At 48.8% G+C, this 24,695-nt stretch overlaps 1 protein-coding gene and 1 long non-coding RNA gene across 8 annotated transcripts in view; one reads left to right on the top strand and one right to left on the bottom strand.

Moving 5' to 3' along the window:
* Positions 1-24,695, bottom strand: part of HTT (huntingtin) — a 137,014-nt gene that overhangs the window by 51,378 nt on the left and 60,941 nt on the right. For 6 of the 7 annotated variants that reach the window (XR_010942814.1, XM_067734943.1, XM_067734942.1 and 3 more), the window contains 14 exons: positions 23,606-23,682; positions 22,430-22,581; positions 21,135-21,337; positions 18,536-18,662; positions 16,781-16,908; positions 13,516-13,626; positions 10,821-10,898; positions 10,225-10,448; positions 9,032-9,110; positions 8,760-8,921; positions 6,209-6,264; positions 5,039-5,187; positions 3,081-3,217; positions 1,480-1,596 (listed from right to left, as the gene is read on the bottom strand). Coding sequence is in view for 6 of the 7 variants with exons in the window: in XM_067734943.1 (XP_067591044.1) it covers positions 1,480-1,596; positions 3,081-3,217; positions 5,039-5,187; positions 6,209-6,264; positions 8,760-8,921; positions 9,032-9,110; positions 10,225-10,448; positions 10,821-10,898; positions 13,516-13,626; positions 16,781-16,908; positions 18,536-18,662; positions 21,135-21,337; positions 22,430-22,581; positions 23,606-23,682 (1,800 nt within the window). In the remaining variant the exon portion in view is untranslated. The remainder of the gene's footprint in view (positions 1-1,479; positions 1,597-3,080; positions 3,218-5,038; positions 5,188-6,208; positions 6,265-8,759; positions 8,922-9,031; positions 9,111-10,224; positions 10,449-10,820; positions 10,899-13,515; positions 13,627-16,780; positions 16,909-18,535; positions 18,663-21,134; positions 21,338-22,429; positions 22,582-23,605; positions 23,683-24,695) is intronic. The other variant, XM_067734946.1, reaches the window with a different exon arrangement.
* On the top strand, positions 8,388-8,914 carry LOC137223348 (uncharacterized). The gene is made up of 2 exons (XR_010942815.1): positions 8,388-8,469; positions 8,729-8,914. It is a non-coding gene; the product is annotated as an uncharacterized lncRNA (long non-coding RNA).

Genomic DNA, 24,695 nt, shown 5'->3' with positions numbered 1-24,695 from the left:
TGTGGCCAAGTGCGGGTCAGTTCCCAGGGCCCGTCTGCTTGGCCCGGCAGCAGCTCCCAGCGATCAGTCCCTTCTCCGGGAAACACCTTTTCTCCTCGGTTGTAAGAATACCACGCCACCTGCTCCTGCCCGTCTTGTCCATGGGCCTCCTCGCCTCCCGGGGCTTGGCCTTCTCCCACTGCCCAGCTACCCTGGGCCCCGCAGCGACCTCGTCCACCCTCAGGCCTGCCCTCCAGCTCGCACCCCAAAGGCCTCCTCCAGCCTCCCTGGCGCCAACCAGTGTCCCAACCAAACACATCCAAACCAGGCTCTGACCTCGTCCCGAAACCCGCTCCTTCCACGGTCTGCCCAAAGCCATTACGCTACAGCCACCTGCCCGCCCCTCCTCTCACATCCCTCACCCCACCTAAGCCGTCAGCAAAGCTCACTGGTTCTGCGTCTGAGCTAAGTCCAGCAGACGCCCCTTCTCACCCCTTCGCTCCCACTCCCGGTCCATACAGGCCCTGAGCCATGAGTGGCTCTCCCTACACCCCCGCCCGCCTGTTCCACTCTCAAGTTCACCCTGACCCCCTTCGTACCAAGCTCTCTGAGGGTTCCCCCAAGTCCTCCACCCAGAGAGCTCTTCCCCAGGCATCTGCTCAGCTCATCCCTCACCTCCTTCAAGTCCCCGTGGATGTCACCCCCAGCCGACACACCTCCCCTCCCTCCAGCACTCTCATCTGACATTTTATACACATAACTAGCTTACTCCCCTCTGCTGTCTGTCTCCCCACCCCGTTCCAACTAAACGCTCACTCTGAGAGCGCCCGCTTCCCTAGCCAGGCCGACCCAGATGAACAGGCATCTGCTGACTGTACCCAAAGTGCTTCAGACCCAGAGCTCTGCCAGCAGCTGGGACGGATTCCTGGAGGGACCGTCTTCAGCGCGTCCCTGCTGCCCGGCTCCCAGGGTGGTGTAGCACCCAGAGCACAGCGTCCTGCCCTCGACGCCCTCGACGTCCCTGGGGGGACGGGGGGCGGGGGCAGAAGTGGTTCAGAAGCCGTACAACTACTGGGCTCCATCCTACACACACAGCCAGACCAGTGCCTTCCACTGCGCTTGTGGAGACCACTGACTGCATCGTGTGACCACAGAAATCCTGATTAAATGACGGGTAACTGCCAACTTACTTCATACGTGATAAGGAAAAACACTCCCCTACAGAGCAAACAGAGGACGTGTGGCTGAGCAGAGTGAGGGAGACAGGGTGTGAGCAAGAAAGGACGCAGCCCTGGAAGCACTTCCCCAAGGGCGCCTTGGGGCCCAGGGCACGTCTCTCCCTCTGGCCTCGCACTCGCCCAGATGGCACCAGTAACGACCATAAAATGTACACACCACGCACTGACGAAAAGCCCACCACGAGCGCCCACCTCTCACGAGCATCTTCACCCACTTCCACGGTGTCGCAGTGACCCCACACGCGGGGGGAGGGGGACAAACCTGTTGCCTGGCCAACATCGGGAGGATGATGTCGGCTACCTGCCGAGACAGCCGCTTCCACTTGTCCTCGCTCTCCTTGTGGCACTGCTGCAGGACCAGGATGAACATCTCCAACACCTGCACAGAGGGAACGGCCGGAAGACACTCAGACCCCAGCCCGCGTGCCCCCAAGGAGGGCCGACGCAGCCCTGGCCCCGGGACACGCAGGAGGACCACAGCACTGTCATCTCTACAGTTTTACAAGAGTGACAACCAGAGGAAAGGCACGAAAGGAAAGCCAAACTCCTCTCAACCTTTGGCAGGACACAAGCACAGCCTTGACTAAACTGTTGTGCAGACACCCTCTGGCTTTCGTGTGTGTTAACATCTGTGCAAAGGTCACCTTCTACTGAGGACACCATACTTCAGAAGAGTTGGCCTTGGGTGAGCACGAGCACGAGTTTGTTTAGGGGTCCCTTCTAAACAGGGACCCCTAAAAGCCTGTTTTGGTGAACACGGTCTCCCTGGCACACGACCACCGTGAAAATGCTGCCGGGAAGGCTTCCAGAACGACAGCAGACACGAGGAGCTCCTGCAAAGCTGAAAACGCTTGTCACCCGCCTGCTGGCAGAAAAGCCCGCAGCCTGATCTGTGAGCGTGCTGGCCAGGCTGAGCCCGCTCCCTGGAAAGCCACCTGGCCGCCTCCACAGCTGCCTCTCCCTTCAGGAGGCACCTCGGGCAGCACTTGCGGCACAGGGGCCACTCTGCGCTCATCCCGACTCTCCTAATCCAAGACCCGCCCTCTCCGTTCGTTCCGTAAACCAGGCCGGGAGCTCCGGGGACGCTGTGCCAGCTGAGCGGCCCTCCAGGCCTCCCACTAAACTGCATGCTTGCCAAGAGCCGGTTATTGGTTCTCAAGCCTCTTTATGGTAGTCGTACTTTTTATTGCAATTACGGGATTTAATTAAACACTAAAAGCATTTAATTAAACATTACCTAGATTAACCAAAATGAGAATGCACAAAGAAAGTGTTTCTACGAGAAAATCTTAGATTTTATGAAGATTCAAAGACAAATAGCTAAAAAGAATTACCAAAATAAGTGAGGGCTAGGCAACCGTACCAGCTACAGAAGAGAATTCATTAAAAAGCCAGACTTCTGTTTTCAGACTGCCTCACACACCACCTGAAATTCCTACTCCACCTTAAGGAAAACGAAGCCAGAAATCAGCGCCAAGAAAAAGCCTCTGGCCCTCCCTCAACACAGTGGTAGATCAATGTACAAATAAAGTCGTTCAGTTATTTCACGTTGAGATTTTTAAAAATCATTCTTTAGAACGCTACCATTTTGATCGACACTGTTGACTGGTATTTGGTCCTCATTTTGGAAAAGAGGGCCTCCACCACGCTTACCGCCTTGAACGACCTCGTGACCGTCCGCCAGGCCACACTGCCTTCAAGACAGACCCCACCAAGCCTTATGTCCCCCTGCGTCTCACCGCCCGAGAGCCCAGGGCCGGCGCAAAGCCACCCTCACTGACAGCAGGCAGCAGCCACGTGGCACTTCCTCCTGTCCCCGCAGGGACAAGGAGGGGTCAGCGACCGCCCCACACCTCCTCTTACCTGATGGTACTGGATGAGCCTCAGTAACATGGACACCACCACCTCCTTCTGGGTTTCAAGCTCTTTTCCTGCATCAGCTTTATTGGTTCCTCTTAAAACGAACAGGTCGTGGACTATAGGCTGCAGGGCTGGTATGGCTGTGGGCACAAAAGGGCCCACTAAGAGGGCAGCATGTGACAGATGCATTCGGAAGACAGCACTAACATCTCCAAATTATTTTCAAGAAATAAAGAAAACCCTGACCCATACTTAGCTTTGTGATAAGACATAAATTAAGGTTATCAATGAGTGCCGTGAAATTACCTGTATACCATCCTGGAAGGCCATGGGTCTTCCTCTGACACTTGATAATGTTGTGAAGATTTTAAAAAACAAAAAAACAGGGCTTCCCTGGTGGCGCAGTGGTTGAGAGTCCGCCTGCCGATGCAGGGGACACAGGTTCGTGCCCCAGTGCGGGAAGATCCCACATGCTGCGGAGCGGCTAGGCCCGTGAGCCATGGCCACTGAGCCTGTGCGTCCGGAGCCTGTGCTCCGCAACGGGAGAGGCCACGACAGTGAGAGGCCCGCGTACCACACACACACAAAATAATAATAATAAACAAAAAAACAAAAAACTAGGATTTCTGTGACATAACATTATTTCTGACACAAAGAGACAAAAATTCAAAAGTCAAATTCAAAATAATAAAACCTTCTAACTAACCAAAATAGCAACATTCTATCCTCATGCATAATCTACTTAAAAATTTACCTGAAGAGAGAATAAATGCTTTTTCAATGGAAAACATTTAGTCAAAGTATTAGATTTCTATACTGTTTCAAGCAATTAAAGTCACTCTCTCATTAGACAATGTGTTTTCCCCCAAGTCGTGTCTTTCTCCAAAAGAGCAAAGTAAATGATTTGCCTCACACCACCACTTGAATAAACTAAGAAAGGCCTTTCATTAAGAAGGATCAGCCCAGTCATGTCACCACGATTACTGAAAGGCACACTCTCTCACCCTCAGTGACGCACACACACACACCACACTTGCTGAGTTTTCTACAGACAACCAGGCTTCCCAGTAGAGAGCGGGGCGGTCTGGCTGCCCATCAATTTTCTATCCAAAGACCCTCTGATCTGGGAAACCTCAGTCATCTCTCTATTTGCCGTTTGCACTTTCAACTCTGTCCAGTGACCCCAAGTCCATACGTGCAGTCATGGACCCCCGTGCTGAGGCATGGATTTGAGCCCCAGCAAGGCCACGGCTAAGGTGACCGTCTTGCTAGAGTGGGAAATGGTGGCTGCCGAGCCCCTCCACATCCCCGGCACCACGGCTCGCTGGTCACCCTACTGCGGTACGCGGAACGGGGACCCGGGGTGCAGCAGCCAGCCGAGGTCTTGGGAGGCACCCCAATCCCAGTTCAAAAGCCTACAGATTCCTGACGATGGAGCCAGAGAGGAGTCGGTAGGAAGAGCAGCTTAAAAAGTGCAAAGAAAGGTTCACAGCTCCTTCCTAAAGCACACCACCTCATTCCACAGGTGGGAGGAGGCTGCCTGAGCAGCTGACTGTCGTCTGTGGACCTCACTGAACCTGCTACGAAATAACCAGGCAAAACAGAAGGCCCTGAATCACGGCCAAACTATATCTTCCAATACCACTGGACGAGAAATCCAATGTCCTTACAGAAGCTGGACTTTAAAATTCTTTGTTTCACATGGCTAGACAAGAGTATTTATGTCAGACTCTACGTGCACCTTAGATTATCTCACTGTCTGTGTTTACCTAAGTGGATCATACACTCCTGAGAGTAAAGCTTGTGCTCTCTCCTTTTTTTAAACATCTCTAGCCAGAGTGCACATGCGCACGCGTACACACGCACAGCCTACAGAGCGCTGGGCAGCTGTCCACACAGGGGGAAGGTGGCGTCAGCACATGATGACCACTGAAGACCACAGTGAAAGGTTGTCCCGTTACCGTGTGTCACAGCTTTCCTCCCACTGGCCATGATGCCGTCACAGAGCTGGATGATTTTAGGAATTCCAATGATCTGTTTTGAATGATAGCGTTCATAAGACAGTAATACCAGGAAGAAAAAGATGTTTGGAATAATTGCCTCTGATTCCCTAGAAACAAAAACATCCATTTAGATGCTTCCTTTTAAAATGAAGAAACATAACCAATATAAACAGCATGAAATTACTCTCGATTCAGAGTTGAGAGAGCACATGTGAGAAAACGGGAGAGCGCGAGGAGGGATGAGTGGGCGCTGAGCTAAAGGACCCTCGGGACCCAGTTTAGTCCAGCTGACGTCCTCCCGTGTTCCCGGCTCGGGGTGGCACCAGCACGTCTTCTGGGGCGCCTGGGCTAAGTGAGGGCCTGGAGAAGGCGCCCAACAGGAGAAAAAGTAACTGACACCCAAAGGAGAAAAAGTAACCTGCCTCGAATCACATGGTCGAGAACAAGAAACTATGCCTCCAGACCCAGGGGACTCTCAGAACACTTCCCTCTGCACTATGTTTCCCTAACTACTTATCAGTTAGTTCAGAAACTGAACAATTTTAATTTTCTATAATTATACTTATAAGAGGAAGTATTCAAACCTTACAGTCTAGCAAAGAAAAACTGCAATTAATATAAGTACAGTGCATAATAATTACCTTTATTAAAGACAACTATATCCGAAAACTGTCTTCTCTAAGATTAGAAAAATTAGTGCTCTATCAAATGAGAGTTCATTTAGAAAACTATTATAATTAAATGCTTTGAAATATGAAATGAAAACTGACAACACGTGATTATCAGATGCAGAACTACTTCTCAACACGTCTTGAGATGCTTATTCATGAATTTTTATTAGAAACAAAAATCCACAGCATGTTAATCAGATTTCCATTAAAAATAATGCTTAGCAAAAATGCCTAACAACGCTTTTAAGATAAATGCTCATCCTACATGTAGGGAGTTCCCTGGCGGTCCAGTGGTTAAGACTCCGTGCTTCCACTGCAGGGAGCACGGGTCTGATCCCTGGTCGAGGGAACCGAGATCCCGTATGCTGTGCAGTGCGGCAAATAACATAACATAACATAAAATTCCATGTAATCACGTAACAAGGACAAGCAATCTAAAATAACAAAACGCTATTACCTGAACTGGCCTACTTCAATGTATTCAAACTGCTTCAGCACAAATCCAATAAACACCTACAGGCAGAAATATAAAATTTTTACATCAATAATTAAAATGTGCAAACTAGGTTATTTTTCTTCATACTCATTTGTATAAACCTTTAACAAGTTTCCTGACAGTGAATTTGTTTGTGCACAAGGACTCCAACGTATTCTACTGTCAGACTAGATAATTTCAAGACACTTCCAGAAATCCCTCTTAACACATTTACTGAACACTGAGGTGAAACCTGTTGGGAGAAACAGATGATGAATTCCAGGAGCCCCAGGCAGCACCCACAAGGCACAGCAGCAGGCCTCGTGTGCTCCAGCTCATGGCAAGCCGCACAGCACGGATTTCCTGAAACTGGCTTAGGAATAAAGATGCCCAAGTGAGTCCAAGTTCTCCCCCAGCGCCCCCAACATTCAAAGGAGCTGGGTACCGAGGGGTGCGGAGGGGAGGGTGGCCTTGAGAAGCAGAGGCAGGACCTCACGACTGGCTTACAGCCAGTTCTGTGTCACATTCCAAGTGCCCAAATTCACTCTCCAACCCGAAGCATGGAGCTTATCTCCAGTTTCCTCCTCACCCCCGGGTGTGAAACAGACACACAGCAGGTGCTCAGTAAATCACTATCTGAACTGAGTTAAATCACTTGCCTGTTCTATTGATAGTTTTCTATCCTTGTCCATAAAAACTGTCAAGGTACTGAACCCTAAGAATTGGGGGGAAAGGGCGCTGAGTGACAGAAACAAATCGGAACAAACGTGGGGAGAGAGCACCCATGGCAAGAAAACCTAACGCCACCAAGTAAGAGGCAGAAAGTGCTGGGCTCGCGGCGAGACCCGCACATCAGACCACCTGTGCACGTGCGCAGAGACGAACACAGCACGGAATCCTCTCTCGACGCTTACGTATCAGATGGGGACTTTAGAAACAGAGAAGAAAGCAATAAAAATCACTGTTGTGGAGAAGGGCTCTGTGTAGAATGACTAAAGACAGAATTTGATAAAGGCCTGTCTGACCAGGGTACGGCCGAGTGGGGAGCTGTGTTCTTTCTCTGTCCACTGACGGCAGACGCAGCAGAGACCGACCACCACCTGAGAGAATCAGTTTCCTCCCACGATGAGTCAGAAGGGGGAAACCGAGAAAGGCGGCCCGTGTCCTCTGAGAGTGCAGCCAGCCCGGGCTCTGCTCTCCCCTGGAGCAGCAGGCGCGGGGGAAGCCCGGGGAGGCCCCACCTTCCCAGGCTCCCCTCGCGTGCCCGCGCCTGCCTCCCTCTCGGCCACGGCTGCCCCCCACTTCAGATGAGGGCTTCTCTCCACCCAAGCCCCTGCGTCAGAGCCCGGGAACCGTCCCGCAGTGAGCGTCGTCCCCAAGGAAGGAAACGGCTCTTTGGACGATTTTCCTCGGAGAACCAGAGCAGAGGGCGGGACAATGAAAATGCTGGGTCAAAAGAGAGCCCCCGCCCCAAGCCCGCTCTCATCAGGTGACCCCCCAACACCACCCGTGGGGAAACCAGCGTCCTGAATGTGTTTGCTCGCTTCTCCTGGTGAGTTTCTCAAGGTGCGTGGCCGGTGGGTGGTTAGAGACCAGTCTCTGCTGGGGCTGCCGTCAGTGGACAGAGAAAGAGCACAGCTGCCCACTCAACCGTACACTGGTCAGACAGGCCTTTATCAAATTCTCTCTTCAGTCATGCCACACAGAGCCCTTCTCCAAAACGGAGTGATTTTTGTTGCTTTCTTCTATCTTTCTGAAGTCCCCATCTGATGCGCAGGCATACCTCAACGACAGTGCTACACCGCAGACACCGTGGTGTCTAGAAGGGAACGGAGAACTGCAGTATTTCCTATCTCATGGGAAAGTAGCACCAAACCACAGCCCAACAATGACAGTCACATTCTGACGACCTAAAGGCAACTTCCTTTGCAGTGAACTTGGCTGGCATGACGCTTGCTTTAAGAGAATTCGCATCACAAAATGACACAGCTTTCCAGAGTCGTACCCGTGGCAGGGAGGTCTCACCTGGTGGAAGCAAGCACAGACACTCAGGGCCGGCCCAGACAGCCGCCACGCGGGGACCCAGGGGCCGGGGGCCAGCCACTGCCCAACAGATCACATTCCCTTTCAAATAGGTGAGCTAACTTTAGATCGCTTGAAACTGATCTTCCTTGATAAGCTGTCTAAAATAAGACTCTGGATTCTGCAGAAATGTCCCCCCAGCAGTAAATCTCAACGACAATGTAAGTTCGGATTAACCGTGGAGTGGGGGAGGGTGAGTGGCCGGGAAGAGCCGCGGGCAGATTTGTAAAGGCTGAGCCCCGCCTGGAGAGCTTGGGCGAGGGTGCAACGCTTGCTGAGGCCTGCGCACGCCAGGCCTTCCGTGTCAACCAGTGGGTGAGACAGATGAGACGCAGCCGCTGGTGGGGGGAAAAAACGGCGCATTTCTTTAAGGTAGACTTCAGCGTCTTTCCAAGTTCATTTTTATTAACTTACGAACAGGTGCAGTAGATGAAAGATAAAAGCGACAAACCTGATCCGAATCCAGAAGGCAGTAGTTAACCCGTAACTGAACCAGCTGCGCCAGCAAATCCAAAACCTGCTTCTGTAACTGCACAGAGGTTGTTGTCGTGTACTGTTTTAAAGCTTTTATAACAAGAGGCTCAAATAAACGAATGTGATTATGAATAGCATTCTACGAAAAAAAAGAGAAAGCAAGAATCCGTAAGTGAGTCTTCCACTGCAGGCAGCTTGGAGGCCCCAACCTGCAACGTGCCCAGCGTGCACCTGCCGGCTCCCAGTTACCTTGTCCGCGCGGTTCTTTGCGACGCTGGTGAGGTTTGTCTTCAATTGGGTAGACACTTTCTGGAGTACGTCAAACCACCTGCCAGGCAGAAAGAAAGGTGAGCAAAGGATACCCTTAAATACTCTCCTATGTATCCAGCTATACTCCAGGTCAAACTAATTCAAATTCACAAAATCAGAGCGTTTTAGAGTCAGAAAGAACTATAACAGCCACTCAGTGTAGCGGCATCAAGCTCTTCCTTTAGTGAAGATAATTAGGTGAAACAGAGTTTACAGCTGACCGACAGATCAAACCTTGTCACCTGCAGCAGGCTACCCGAGACAGCGCTTTCCTCTGCTACAGGAAACTCACCACTCAGCCCGTGTGTAGTGGGGCCAGAGAGGTGATGGTCATTTGAAAGATTCAGGGATCTAGAAGATACCACTTGATTTCCTTGGGAAAAAATTTCTTTACATCAATTATACCCTTTTCTTTTTAAGAAACACAATATTAAATGTCAGTAATCAGACACTTGCTTGTTTTATTTATACCCCATATTATTAGACCAAGTATTTAAAGAATCTTATTCCTGAGACTTGGAAAAATAGTAAGTACATGACCAATTAAAGCCCAAAACGTGGACATTTTCCTAAAATACTCTAGTATTTTAACTATAGCTGTTTTATCACTACATCTATATAAAGAAAAACCAGGAATTCTATTGTGACTACAGAGTAGTAACTCAAATATGCACTAATAATTGATGGTAATTTAAGAAACAACTACTGTAATTCCAGGCACCATAAACAACTATAAATTTGAGTGAAAATAGACTTTTAGCCATAAAGTTACAAAACAGAGAGTAATAATACCTATGCCCTCTACACACTAGCACTACTGAGCCACCTGAGTTACAGGCCCCCAAAGCGCCACCAACACACAGGAACTTACTCTAAAGGGAAATGTCGTCATGCGCCCTGGGGAATAGCGTGTCCCCTTTCTGGCTGGCTGACGAATCAGCAGTGAGTGCGCTTCCCGGGAAGCCCGCTCAGCACTCCTCTCCCCCAGCCCAGCCCTGCCGAGACACTGAGGCGCCCGCAATCTCACCCACTGGACCACATGCTTCTCTGGAGGCAGGGCCATGCCTTCAGCATCCTTGCAGCAACCACATTTTCTAGAGTTCTCTGAACACAGGAGACTATCAGAAGGTTACCCTGAGGTGTCGTGGTCCTGTTCTGCCTGCACCATGTTCCTTAGGCTGGCGTCGGCTAAGGCCTGGGTGAAGTGGGTGTACGGAGCCATGAAGCAGTAGTGGTACAAGCCCGGCCTCACGCTGGAAGAGCCAAGGCGCTGAGCACGGCCTTGAGACTTGCTGGGGTTGGAAGATAAGCCATCAAACTGGGAGGCCAAGTTTGTCCCAAAGAGAGTCTTCAACAGCTAGAGTGGAAGAATTGAAGCCATCAACATCTGAAGTAACACAGAATCTCCCACACAAATATCACATCCACCTATATATAACCGGGTATGTTGGCAAAACTTCAGATTGCGCAGGACACTGGAGGGATACCAGGACACCAGCTAAGTGACAAGAGGCCAGCACAGCTTCTGAGATCCTCTGCCCCCATGGGGGCGAGCGTCCTCCTCCTGGACCATGAGGGAGGAGCAGCCCTCTTGGCCGGAGAACAGCGGAGTGAGCAAAGGCGGGACAGGTGGGGCTGCCGGACGCGCCACCAGCACCACCTTCTGAACGACGGGCAGCATTACATCAGCGTGCCGGGGTGAAGGGCTTAAAAGAAACTGCTTTCTGACCTGCTGGACACAAACAGTTGCCATCACTGGTTCTCGACTGAAGCAGGATTTCAGGTACCCCAGGATCTCTTCGACACACTGCAAAGGACAGGCAGCAAGACATTAAAGTAAGCAATTCACAGATACTTGTTGTGGTGAATTCTGCACGGAGAGCAGGCCACTGGACGGCTTCCGTTTAAATTGTGTGCAACAGTAAACATCACAGGACAGTCAGAAGAAGCTTTTCGCGTACTGCCAGCAGAGAAAGTCAGTAAAAAGCATGGAAATCTAAGCAGCCGCGTCTCACCCTTCCCTTCATGCATTTATACATTCTTTCTCTCACTCATCCAGAAACTGTGCATCAAGGATCTGCTGTGCCCTCGGCATCCAGCCCTTGTCAGGGCTGGATTGTCAGGGCAGGAGCTCAGAGCCTGCAAAGGGGTGAAAGCCCTGCATCTGTGGGGCCCCTGCAGAGGTTCAGCTGAACGTAGCACATACTACATCAAGTGTGATTTACCACAAAAAGCCCTAGACATTTCCCTTTAGCGTAAGGTCCTGTGTCCGACAGCAACCTGCAAAAACGACCAAAATGACTGCCTTCAAACGACTGTTCTCACAAACTGTTTTTACCAGCCTCAGAAATGAGGTCCATGTTATCCAAGGTCCCTGAAGACATGAATGGTCCAGGCACCAGCATCAGCAGCTCCCCGCTCACCGCCCACCTGGTCCCCAGACACTGCTTCTATCAGACCAACTACATTGAAAAGGCCTCTCACTCCATTTGTTTGGTATATTTCCTGCACTCAAAAGCAACAGATTTCTGTTGATTTCAAATACTCAGGACCATGTATTTTTAAGATTCTGATTTATTCCTATTGGACTAGATATCCAAGGCTATACTCTGCAGGGTTGAGTTTGTTCCACGTCACCTTGTTTTCACTAGCTCATAGCAGGCAACTAAGAAGTGCGAACCGGAAGAATTACAACCAGAGCCTTCACATCACAAGTTGCCTAACAAAGAACCACGTCTCTTAACAAACACGTATGAAACGCTCCGTGTGCAACAGAAACTGAGTTACAGGCGCTGAAAACAGGTGAGAAGAGGATGCTGCTGTTAGTGGCCTTCAAGGAAACAAGTCCCGGGCATGGATATTAACATACAACATAATGAAGGGAGACTTCCACTCCTGGCCAATATGCAGTAAGAGGAACCAGATTTATCCTACAGCCAAACAACCAAAAAAACCCAATATATGAATATATGAAACCACAGTTCCAAGACAGTGACCAGGAGGCACTGGAGGACAGGCACCCCTGAGAAATGGGAAACCAGCAAGTCAGCCCTACGACTGCCCCGCTCACTGCCCTCAGAGAGCTCCTGGGTGGTGGCACAAGGGCGAGGGACAGAGCAGAGCTCAGGGGACCCCCTGAGTTGAGGAGGAGCTGAGAGTCCGGGGAAGCGGGAACAGTGAGGGCTCCAAAGAAGAGAGAGCTCCCAGAAAGGACTCTGTAGATCGGGGGAGGCCCTGGGAGCCGCTCAACACGTGCGTAAGGAAGGGTCAGAGGGCACAGCGCTCCGAACTCACACAGGGCTGGAACAGTGACTGCTCTCCCTAACCGGGTTTATGGGGCGCCGGCTAGAACCAGGGAGGCCTTGCCTCAGTGGTGGAAGAATTAGCCCTGGACTAAGCACTGCTCCGACCCACTGAGTTGACATGTGGAAAAAGTAAAAGGGACAGTGAGGAGAAACAGAAGACAATGTGTACAATGATTAAAGCCAGGTAAGCTTTATGCATATCGAGAAAAAGATGGAGAGAAATGGGGCTTCCCTGGTGGCGCAGGGGTTGACAGTCTGCCTGCCGATGCAGGGGACACGGGTTCGTGCCCCGGTCCGGGAAGATCCCACATGCTGCGGAGCGGCTGGGACCATGAGCCATGGCCACTGAGCCTGCGCGTCCGGAGCCTGTGCTCCCCAATGGGAGAGGCCACAACAGTGAGAGGCCCACATACCACAAAAAAAAAAAAAAAAAAAAAAAAAAAAAGATGGAGAGAAATGAAAACAAAGGAACTTCACTGTATTCCACTTCTAAGAGACACATGTTTAAGGAGGGCTATTGGTAACTCACTTTGAAATTCATTAGAAACTAAGATGCCCCGGTAGCTGGACAGGTGGATCCAAACACAGCAGAGCAAGTGGACAAAACAGTAACTGCTGGATCTGGTCGTGGACACAACACAGGCACTCACCACACGACCTCTTAACTCTCCCGTGTGCTTGAACATGTCCCCACAACATGTGGGTGGTGCAGGGAGGTTACTGGGCTTGGAACCCAAGTCCATGAGCCTCAAGCACAGCCCTGCTGCTTCCTGAGGCACCAGAGGAACAAGCCACACGCCAGAGACTGCTCTGACCTTGCCACGTGCGAAGGTCAAATAAAGTAAAGGACTCTGTCAACAGTTTTAAACCCACCAATTTTTTAATTCATCTGGGTCTGAGCTAATTTACAGCAAAAAGTGAAAACAGGATACAAATAGAACCCTGCCCCCGGCAACTTCAGGCTAAGACAAGAATCAGACTCAAGTGCCCAGACTGCAGAACCTTCTCCCCACTTTGTGAATGTGCCGGGATGGTGGGGTTTCGCCCTGGAGGCACTCGGCCCAGGGTACACTTGAAGCGTGCCAGCTACAGCTCAACGAGAAGAAAGGAAACACAAACCTTCCCGATGTCCTGCAGTGTTGCCAACTCTAGAATCTGAGAGAGAACATCCAAGGCAGAGCGCAGAAAAGCCCCAAACTTTTCGGTGTTGCTCTGAAGATCCAAGGTGACCTTGGGAAAGTGGTGGGAGAGAAGGCACACATGATTGCTGGCAGCATCCCGGTCACCTAACACAGACGCACACTGTCTGCTGTGGTGTGTTCCCTAGGCAGCGCGACACTCACCATGGGGGGATGATGGGGGGGCGGGGGTCTGTTTGTTTGCTTGTTTTTAGCACTGGGAAATGCCTTGGAAAGGAAATTACTCTTCCGGATCGCTATATAAACACTATTTTCAAAGGCGTCTTCCAACGTATAGTGACGCTACTGAAAGAAAAATAATTCCTAACCTTCTATCATAATGAGAAAAAGAATGTTTAATGCCCATCATAACCAGTGCCTGATAAGCAGCATATCAAAAAATATAAAACACATGTCTTCTTCCACCCATTAAGATCCCTGGGGGAAATCATTAGCAAATTCAGACACAACCTTTCAGTCTGGCTACAACAAAATATTAAGTTAGTCTTAAGAGGTATTAAGTTAAGATCCTAAAGGACCCAACTGAATTAAATTATGTAGCAATTTCCCCCATTTAACAGACTGAGAGAAGGTTCAGGGCCAAAGATATAATATGTAAGAACAAGGGTGAGGGGGAGGCATTGACTGTGAAAACCGGCAAAAATCCTACAAAAACATTACAATATGTAGATAGGAATTTGCTTACTGAAATAAAATCTAACCACCCCTGATGAAAGAGGAAACACTTTCTGGGCAAAGGGAGAGGAAAGCAGGTGAGAGACAGACACAGAAAATGAACATGTAAGTGGATCTCAACACTGTGACCAGCGTCACATCAACCTGAGGGTGTTCACAACAGGCCAAGGAAGGAAGGAAAAACCCAGGAGCGAGACCCCAACGACCCAGGGACAGGCGACTGCACGACGCCAGGTCCCAGGGAAAGCAGGAGGGCAGGGCTTCACCTCCAGCAGGCAAGGACGTTGAGTGGGGGTCGGGGAGAGAGCAGGGAAGGCCTTTCCTGAATAGCGAACAGATGTGAGAACTGGGGTCAAAGGGCTCCGAGGAGAGCTGAAGAAGGACTTGGAGACTGGGAAATAACGCAGGGGGGAGCCCAAGGGTCAAGCGAACAATGGAGAGCAGGAGAGCAGGACACCCCGTGGGGCAGCAGAGGAGGTGAGGAGGCAGTGATGGAAGATCTCAGGACACGCCAGCCGCTCCAAACACACACACGCAGTCTGCGCACAGCAACTCAACCAGCAGGCAGGACTCCGAGACTCCAGGGAGGCCAAAAGTAAAGGGGTCCACCTTGGAGTCCAGGGCATTCAGGAAGGGAGACGATGGAGACGGAGGAGAGGATGGAGGGATGCTGCAGAGAACATGGGCGGGGGGTCCCCCAGAACTGAAGATGACGTACACTGAGAACAGGTGGAAAGGAAACATCTCTGTGTGGGATTTTAAACATACCCTCCTCTACTTTAGAGCTTGACATGAGAAACATCCGGCTAAAGAGAGCCTCCAAATCTTTTATCTTTAAAAATTATCTATATCCTTCAGAAAACAAACCAGATAAAGTTTGTAAATGGTTTTTAAAAAATTGAGATGTATCTATTAGTAATAAAAAAAAAGGATGACTACGGGTCACATTTATGAAAAAACGTGCAAGATCTATGTGAAGTATCTTTTAAAATTACTTCTAAATTCTTTAAATTTCATGTGCTTCTGATGTGCCTTTCTGAGGAAACAGGAAGTTTCCAACACAAAAAAAAGCATCTCACACTCTGGACGGGCAGGCTTAGCATGTAAGATATCAGTTCTCCCCAAGTTAATCTACAAATTTAACACAATCCCAATGGAAAAACTCTCAACTTTCTTTGGAATTAGATAAGTTTATTCTCATGTCCATATGCAAAAATAAATAAGAATATCCAGGGAAATTCTAAAGTAAAATGGGGTAACTGATCTCCTCAAAAATACATTATGAAGCTACAATAATCAGGAAGTGTGCTTCTAATGGACGAACAGATGGACAGACTGATACAATAAAGGAGTAAATGGAAATATAGAACTATGAGAATTTAGTATGTGACAAAGGTAGTATTTCAAAACCCATTAGTGACAGAAAATGGACTATTTGGGAAACTGTAGGGGCAACTGGTTAGGCAGCTGGAAAAACAACCTGTTAGATGCATACTTCATATCTAACAAATTGCAGACAGAATAGTCTAAACACACAAAAAACTGAATGGAAGAAAACAATGAAAAGCCCTAAATGAAACCATGGGAGATTTTCCTTAATAATCTTAGAATAAGGGGAGTTCCCTGGTGGCCTACTGGTTAGGATTCTGGGCTTTCACTGCTGTGGCTGGGATTCAATCCCTGGTCAGGGAACTGAGATCCCTCAAGCCACGTGGCGCAGCCAAAAAGATAAATAAATAAAATATAATAATAATAATCATCTCAGAATGAGAAAGTCCTAAGGAAGAAACATACCTGTGCAAGAGAAACAACAGAGCAGACCGCTATCCTTCCAGAAAGCTGCTTGCAAGGTTGGCCCTCAGGGGTGCCTGGGAACTCAGCCAGTAAACAGTTCCCTAGACTGACGTCAGACTCGCCCTGAGCACTAAGGGTGGCTCACTGTGCCTGGACTGCCTTATCAAACAATGTGTTGATGCTGGACCCCTGCTCTCCTCTGTGAGCGAATTTTGGTTTGTGAAGGCAGAGGGAGCCTCTGTAACCAGCACGCGGCTGCACTTTAGTTGAGGGCGGGGGCGGGTGGGGTCCTCCGAGTGGCCCTCATGGGGGGCAGAGGTTGCTCCAGATTCTGCCGGCATCCTTCCCCTCAGGGGCTGGCTGTGTGTCCTCCCCGCCCTGCCGTGAGGAACCCTCGCTGTGAGTACAACCACATGCTCAGTCCCACAAGACCTTCTAGCGGATCTCTGAATGTGGGCGATCTTGGGACGCCCAGACACGGCATCGATAAATCATAAAGACAACACTTTCCCAATGAAAATCCTAAACTTTTGTAATGATGGAAGCTACCGTAAACAAAGCTGAAAGACAGAGCTGAAAAAGCTAATTGCAACTCATATCCCAAAGGTCTAACTTACTTACTTATATATGTATGTCTATAAGCTACAATCTTAAGAAAAACATCGACAATCCTCTGAAATGTGTGAATGAGTGTATTTTTACAAAAGAAGCAGTACCTTGTAGTTTGCGTGTGTAGCTTTCAGGACATCGTGCAATTTAAGGTAAGAAGGAAGGTGATAGAAACTCCCCAGTGACGAGGACTTGGTTGCTGCAACAGGCCCTGAGGTTTCAGATGGTCGAGAGGCTTTAAACACACCACACAAAATAAACTTTTAGATCAAAAGGAAACACACACCAAGTTTAAAAAGACTGTTAGTAATAATTATTTTTATTGTATTCTAGTAGGATAAAATTCAAATTTTTCCTGACTTTTTGATTAATTCACAATAACAAGAAATTGACTAATGAACATAAGTAGACTCTAAGTACCGCCCATAAGATGACAAAATAAAATAGAAAGAAGAAAAAGAAGAAGAGCAGTGTGATGCTATTATGTGTTTGGTTTGGCCTGGCTGCCTGTTTGTGAGTCAGAGGAACGACTGACGTGACCTTCAGTCAATCTCAAAACCTCTCGGAGCACAAGGCTCCCAGGGGCACGATGGGGTCGACCTCTGGTCGACTTAGGTCATGAGCCCTGTAAGCAGTCAAACAGGGGTGATGTGAACACGCTCTGAAGTCTGTCAGGGCACACACACTATCATTGAGCTGATAGTAAATATTAAATGCCAAGCACAGTGTAAGATTTTAAAGATTTCTGATCTGGGGTCCTTAGTTTATTTAATGCATCAGAAAGATGATCAGTCACATACTGATAACTTTGCATTTATAAAGTTCTGAAGCTTTTTAGCTGGTAAATCTTCCACTGGTATCGTCATCAATACTTAGAAAATAGTTTCTTTTAAAATGCTTTACTGCTGAACTGAATGAATAAGCATTTTCAGAACTCTTGAAAAAAAAAAAAAAAAAAAAGCTTGACATAGGGAATTCCCTGGCGGTCCGGTGGTTAGGACTTGATGCTTTCACTGCTGGGGCCTAGGTTCAATCCCTGGTCGGGGAACTTAAGATCCCACAAGCCGTGTGGTGCAGCCAAAAAATTAAATAAAGTTTTAAAATTAATAAAATGCTTAACATAAACGCTTTATAAGCAAAATGAACGGGAGAATCATGTCCGGCCCCGGCACTGTGAGGTAGCATGTGAACGGACTTGGTGGCAGCACAAGCAGACAGGCGTCTGGTCGCCTCTGCTCTGTGCCCACCAAGAGTGGCACGGACCACATAAGTCATAGGCAGAGTCACATGGTCACTCTGGCCCCTTCTATTCCAAGACTTTCCCCTCCAAGTGTGTGTCAATTTCTCAGGTTCGTCTCACTCAGATGATTTTATCCCCACTTTACTTCTCCCTCAGCCCTTCCACAGGTAAAATTTCCATTTCCTATTTCAGAATTCTCCACACATCAGAATCAACGATGTCACCCCGCTCTATTCCTAGCCGTCTACACCCCCTCCCTTACTGAAAATCAGTCAGTGAGAAGAGGAGAAGCGGGGAGGCACAGCATGGGGAGCACGGGGTACAGTGCCCTGCTGTGGGCCAGACGCCTGCAGACGGCTGGGACCCCACATTGGCAAGCAACATTCAGACGTGCGTAAGACCAAAATGTGGTCTGTGTACACTCAGTAAGTAATATTCAATACCTGAAACCACACCTGGGGAAACCATTTCTCTGGCTTCATTGCCATGTATTTTATTTCCAAAAACTACCAAGCTGTAATATTAACCTTGACATGAACGTAAGCTTTAGTCCTAAACCACTGTAATACAGACAGGCACCCCCAAGCCCGCCCCCTCCCACTCCCCCGCCGTGGCCTCACACCTGGACTGGCCTCACCGCCTTTCTTGGGACTCACGGGTACAGACACCTGCTCTCCGGGTTCCTTCTCTTTTCCCTTCCGTCGGATTGGACTCAGAGAAGGCGGGTTTGTTAGAGATGGCAAGGCTGCCTAAAATAGAAAACAAACTGTGAAGGAAGTGTCACCAACACAAGACTGAAAACCATGGTATGTGCTTCTGCCATTCGCCCGTGCCATCCATTTCTCTTCTTTGAATCCACATTTATGAAGCCCAGACTCCGTACACGCACCATCCACTTTAGCCCACACAACTGCACGTGGTGGGAACTGACCCAGCACTTCCTAACGGGAGCACCATGAACGCTCAGAGACGGAGGAGCCCTCAGGCAGTCAGGCGGGGTCTCAGGAGGCCCCCAGAGCCCCGGCATGCCACCTCCAATAGCAAGCAATGGGGCTCTCTCTGGGAGCCAGAGCGTGAAACAGGGTACAGAGCAACGCTCTGAACTCCGTTTTCAAATGAGGAAATAGGCTCAGCGATGATGAAGTGACTTATTCAAGGTCACAGCTAACAAGAAGCAGAGGCAGGAGGCAACAAACCCGGACCCTCCACAAAGCCCACACTCTGCATACACAGGACAGTACAGAACGCCCCAGCCCCCCACGGCAGGAGGCAGTGGCGCGGGCACCTCAGCTCTGCTGCTCACCCCCTCCGCGATCTGAGAGAGGCCACCCTACACCTCGGAGCCTTGTCTGCACAAAGGGCACAGTGGCTGACAGGGAAGGGCTAGAGAGACCGGGAAAGAAGCCGCTGCACCTGGAAAACACGCTACGTGAAAGGAGCCAGTCACAAAGGACGCCAGCTGTGTAGCTGCGCTGACATGCAATGCCCAGAACAGGCAGATGCACAGAAACAGAAAGTAGCTCAGTGGCTGCCTGGAGCTGGGGGCGTGGGAGGGCTGGGGGGTGACAGCCAAATGGTACAGCGCTCCTTTGGGGGTTCTACAACGGATTGCAGTGATGGCCAAATAACTCTGGGTGTACTAGAACAGAGTCATGCACTTTCCATGGGTGAGGTGCATGGTGTGTGAATTGCACCGTAACTGTACGATATGTTAATAATGCTGTTTCAGCGAGGCCACTGCAGTGGTGCAAAGGAGACACTACATCAGCTTGGAGCAGAACAGCGGCAGTGAGCACAGAGAAAAGTGTGTACATCTACATGTGCGTGTATGGATGTGTGTAAATGTATATGCGTGTATGCATATACATATACGGGCTTTCTGCAAGATACTTAGGAGAGAAAACAAAGAATTTGGTGAGCAAGATGAAGAGCTGTGATGACTCCCATATTCTAGCTTGAAAAATATGGAGTGAGAGATGGGGAGAAGCACCGGCTGGGGAGGAGACCAAGATGTCCAGATTTGGACCGAATGAGATTTCTACGGATCGCTCAAGTAGAGGTGACCCGTGGCAGCTGGCCACAGTGGACTCCGAAGACAGGTCTGGGGTCTGCCCCGCTTAGATACTGAAGACCTGAGAGTAGACCTGACTGCACTGAGCTGCCCGGTCCCACGCTAGAGCCACGATCTACAGGTGGCTACTTAAATTTAATGACAATTAAACAAAATTAGAAGTTCAGTTCCTCAGCTGCCCTGGTCACACTTCACGTGCTCGGTTGCCACATGTGGTTGGTGGCTACTGTCCCGGCTGGTGTAGATGGAACATTTCCATCCTTACAGAGAGCTGTGCTGGACAGCCCTGGGCCGGAGAATATGGAGAGGGGTCGACTGAGAACAGAGCCCTGGAAAGCACGGATGGTGGGAAGAAGACTAAACTAGGAAGTACCCAGGCAGTAGCAGGGGGTCAGAGGATTCGGAAGCCAACCAGAGAGAATGCCTCAGTACAGGAGAGGTGGTCCTGGGAGATGCAGAGGGGAGGTGAGACAGGGTCTGCGAAGCACCCACGAGAGTCAAAGGCGGGTCTTGGCAGGGAGCGTTGCTGTGGGGAACTGGCAGAAATCAGGCCAGCAGGGGTTAAAGAATCGACGGCCGAAGCAGCGGACTGAGTCCAGGGCCGGAGAGGTTTTGCAAAGAAGGCCAGTGTCAGAGGAGCAGTACACTAATTCAGGGGTTAAGCTGGGAGAAAGGACCCGAGAGAAGCTGGTAGCAGCAGGGGGACCAAATTGGCAGCTAGAGGAGAACCTGAGCTGTCAAGGTGGAAGAGACAGGAGAGCGAGTGAACCATCAGATACAATTACAAGTGAACTGAGCCATCTTAAATTCACTGTGTGAATAGTTTTCACTGAACTGTACTTCAAAGAAAAGCAAAACATTTCGGGAGAGACCGGCTTCAATGCTGAGCTTTCTCGGCCAACGCTGAAAGCCCAAGAATAAAGCCAGGTACTTCCCTCTCACAGGTGATAGTAAATGACAGACGATACCAAATGGGCTATAAGTTGGATGAGCACATCTAGGTGTTGAATCTAGTGTCACGATATGAGCAATTTTGTTTATTTAAAGCAAAAGAGGATAAGGAAGGGACAGATGAATAAACAGAGGCATGCCTGGAGGCCCAAGGAGCCATCTGGACCAGCTGAAAACAGCTGCCCAAGCAAGGAGTTACCTTTATTGCTGGTCCAGGAGCCACATCATCCAGGACGTGTGCACAGATGTTGACCACCTTCAGCAGGTGGGAGAAGAGCTGCTCCACCATGGGCACCAGGGTCCGGTCACCCAGAGCCGGCCACACCTCTTCCTGCTTGGTGGCTGCGGGGCTGGCCTCTTCTTCGGAGGCCCACGAACTCCTCAGAGATCTGGGGGCACTGGCTGTGATACGGGCACACACGTTACCTCCCCAGCTCCACAGCATGGGGCCAAGACGTAAGTCCTTCAGACCCGTCTACGTCAAGAGTCTGCTGGACACCTCCACCTGGGGGCCCACTGATGCCTCAGGTTCCACAGGAAACCGACATCTCCCCCCGAATCTGTGTCCCCAACCTCCATGAAGGCCACCATCACATATCCACCCAGGATGTGACAGTGCCCCTCCTGATCTTTACAACTGAAGTTCAACCGGTGATCCAGATGTGCTGACTCTCCCCCCTTCACTCTCTTTTAATGGGTCTCTTCCCACACAACCCACAGCCATTATCTTGTTCAGACTCTCTTGATCTTGCCTTAAGTATGGGTTTCCCTAACTTCTCCTCCAATCCACATTCACGTCAGCCGAGTGATCTTCCTAAAATACTACCCAGATTGCTACTCCCTTTCATGAGGCTCTTCAATGACCTCCCAGAGCAAACAGACTAAGTCCTCATTAACGGAGACGGATCCTTCACCAGCCACATTCTCTCCATCGTCGTCCTCGCCCTCACACAATATCCAAAATTACTTAGCACTCAAACGTCACACAATCTCTCACGTCTGCATGCCTTCACGTGTGCTGTGCCCCGTCTGGTGTTCCCTCTCCTGCCAGCCCATAAATGTCGCTTCCTGTCCTAATCCCCGACAGGGTGATTACAGCCGCTCCGTGCGGCCACTGAACTTCTGTTGACGTGTGTCGCTACAAACCTACATTCAACTTGAGAACGGAGCCCACACACCATACTTTCTCATGGGCCCCGTGCCTGAGACAGTACCTGCACAGGGTGCCCGCTAAAATGAAATTAGAAATGAGTTTACCTATAGCTAACTGAGGGGCTAGATCGGGAAAGGGCTGCTTTAAAATACTCGGCACAGGATAGCTGCCTGCAGTGCACATTTATGCCTATCGGTAATGTCTGAAATTCTGACTAAAGGAACAAGCCATCCCTGGCAATGACCTCAATACTTTTCCTCCATGCGCTCACCGCCGCCACCCCCCAAAAGGAAATCAAAAGTTAACGACCTAGAATCCCTCTTTCAACTCAGTACCAATACCTGCAAGCAAGTTCCCGGCTAAAATCAAAGCATCTTGATGGGCTGAGAGATCCAGTGGGAACCAGGCTGATGAAAGCAGGGTCAGGATCATCGTGACCATGCCCACAGTACAGCTCTTTCTAGACTCATCAGAGGCGCTCAGCGGGGGCACTCTGAAAGCAGACATTTGCAAGATCGAATTACAGAAAAATTTTAAGATAACAGCCTTGCTTTCTCTTATGAACCAAAAGGAAGGCACATCACTGTTCATTTCATGCCAGCTCACAAAGCGATTTTACTACTGTGAACTAGCATCTTTCTTGTAACCACAGTCCCATGAAAGTCATCCGAGACAGGAAATCAGGTAGCAGATCTGACTGGAAGTACTGGAACTGGTTACTCTGATAACTTTTAACTCTCTTTCGACTGACTTAGCACGTTTACCCCAACACCAGAGTTGCTCTGAAGTCAGGTCTAATGCTGCATCTACGACACAGGAAAGCCATCACCCAGGACCAGAGGACGCACCTACTTCAAGCAAAGTTAGTTGGCCATACGCTGACACACACAAGAAATCTGCAGATTTCCTTCCAAATGTGACGGTGAGTTACTAAATTTGTCTCAGTTATCAGTATACATAACAAAAGCTTACTCCTTAATGCTGTAGAGGACTCAGAATTATTTCACAGATGCTATGAGGGCCATCTACTGGAAGAAAATCATTTTTAAATGAGAACTGCTAATATAAATGTAATAGTTCCTAAATTACTCTTGTAATTGATTACAAAATTTTGCACCATAGCTCACATTTGATTTCAAATGAAAAATGTTTCTAAGTTTTTAATACATAGTGAATAGTGAATAATTTTGGAGAGAATCAAGCCAATTAGAAAAGTCTTTTGCCAGCATATGCAAATTCCCTTAAATTAACCTGCAGATCATACCCTCAGATCCTCCAAAATGCTTAAGAGTGAGCATCTGACATCCATTAGAATTAAAAGTAATTCAGTATTTCCCAATAGCTCCTTCTCTAGCTTCCCACACAACTAACAGGGCAGAAGCAAATATTCCAATGGGTATTTTTCCAAAAGGTGAAACTGTTAAGGTGAGACTTAAAAAGAAAGAAAGAAAGGGATCCGTATAACTATGTTTGTATCACATAACTGTAGACAGCCATGCGCCGAGGAAAATACATACCCACAATGCCAACCTAAACTCCAAATGCAAACTGGAAAGGCAGTTGAAAGAAGACACAGAGCTTCACAGCATCCAAACTAAAGAAGAAAGGAATGAGAAAATCACACTCAAACACCAAAAAAGTTTATTAAATTGAACCTCCTTTTTCCCTTTATAACGAGTACGAACAATGAAAACAAAACTGCGATCTGTATCTAACGATAAGACATCTGTCCTCCCATGATACAAGTTCATACCTTAGAAGATACAGCTGAACAACTGAGATACAGGTTTAAGGAGGGTCGATTATATCCCAGTGAGGAGAGGCCAGGAGTGATGCACCTCCTCTGGCTCCAACTTTAACCATCGTGCTCCCCGCCCCCACCAGGAATGCCCTTCCTACCCCAGCTCACCCCACCCCATCTGCTCCTGCAGATTAATGTCCATCTTCCTAACCAGACTGAAAGAACCACAAGGGCAGGGATCCTCTTAGTTTTTACATCCCAAGCCTAGAACACTGTCTGACATATGTAGGCCACAATAAATACAAATAATGTTTATAAAATATTTTGAACAAATCAAGGGAAGACCAAACTGCAGACAGCCCAAACAATATTTAAGTTTGAAAGGCACTTACATCCTTATCAAGATAGTCTAATCATAACTGCCTGAGTTTTCACAACATGAAAGCATTCCTTCTGTCACATAAAATAAATGACAAGATTTAACCTGGTAATCAGCAAACTGGCACTACTTTCGTGTAACATTCTTTTTTTCTGATTATGGAAGTTAGACTTGTTCATTTTAGAAAATTTGTGAATATCTTAAAAAGCATAATCATTCATAATCCTACAATTTATTTTGGAACTTTTCTGCCCATCATTTTCTTAAGTATGTAAGAAATGTGTTTAATGTGAACGTTATTTTTCACAAGCAGGGCCTGTCTGTGCGCAGGCATGCACAGCTTTGTACTGCGCCTGTTTTCACTCATTATAATCCAGATGGCCACTCTACAGATTGTTCAAAACCCTCCAAAGCACCATGTTAATAAGTGCATAATAAACATATCACCATCTATACAGAATTTAGTTATAATCAGAACTTAATCAGT

The sequence above is a fragment of the Pseudorca crassidens genome, chromosome 4 (assembly GCF_039906515.1).
Source record: "Pseudorca crassidens isolate mPseCra1 chromosome 4, mPseCra1.hap1, whole genome shotgun sequence".
Lineage (NCBI taxonomy): Eukaryota > Metazoa > Chordata > Mammalia > Artiodactyla > Delphinidae > Pseudorca > Pseudorca crassidens.
The sequence above is the reverse complement of the archived record's forward strand: the minus strand, read 5'-3'. Positions and strand labels throughout refer to the sequence as shown.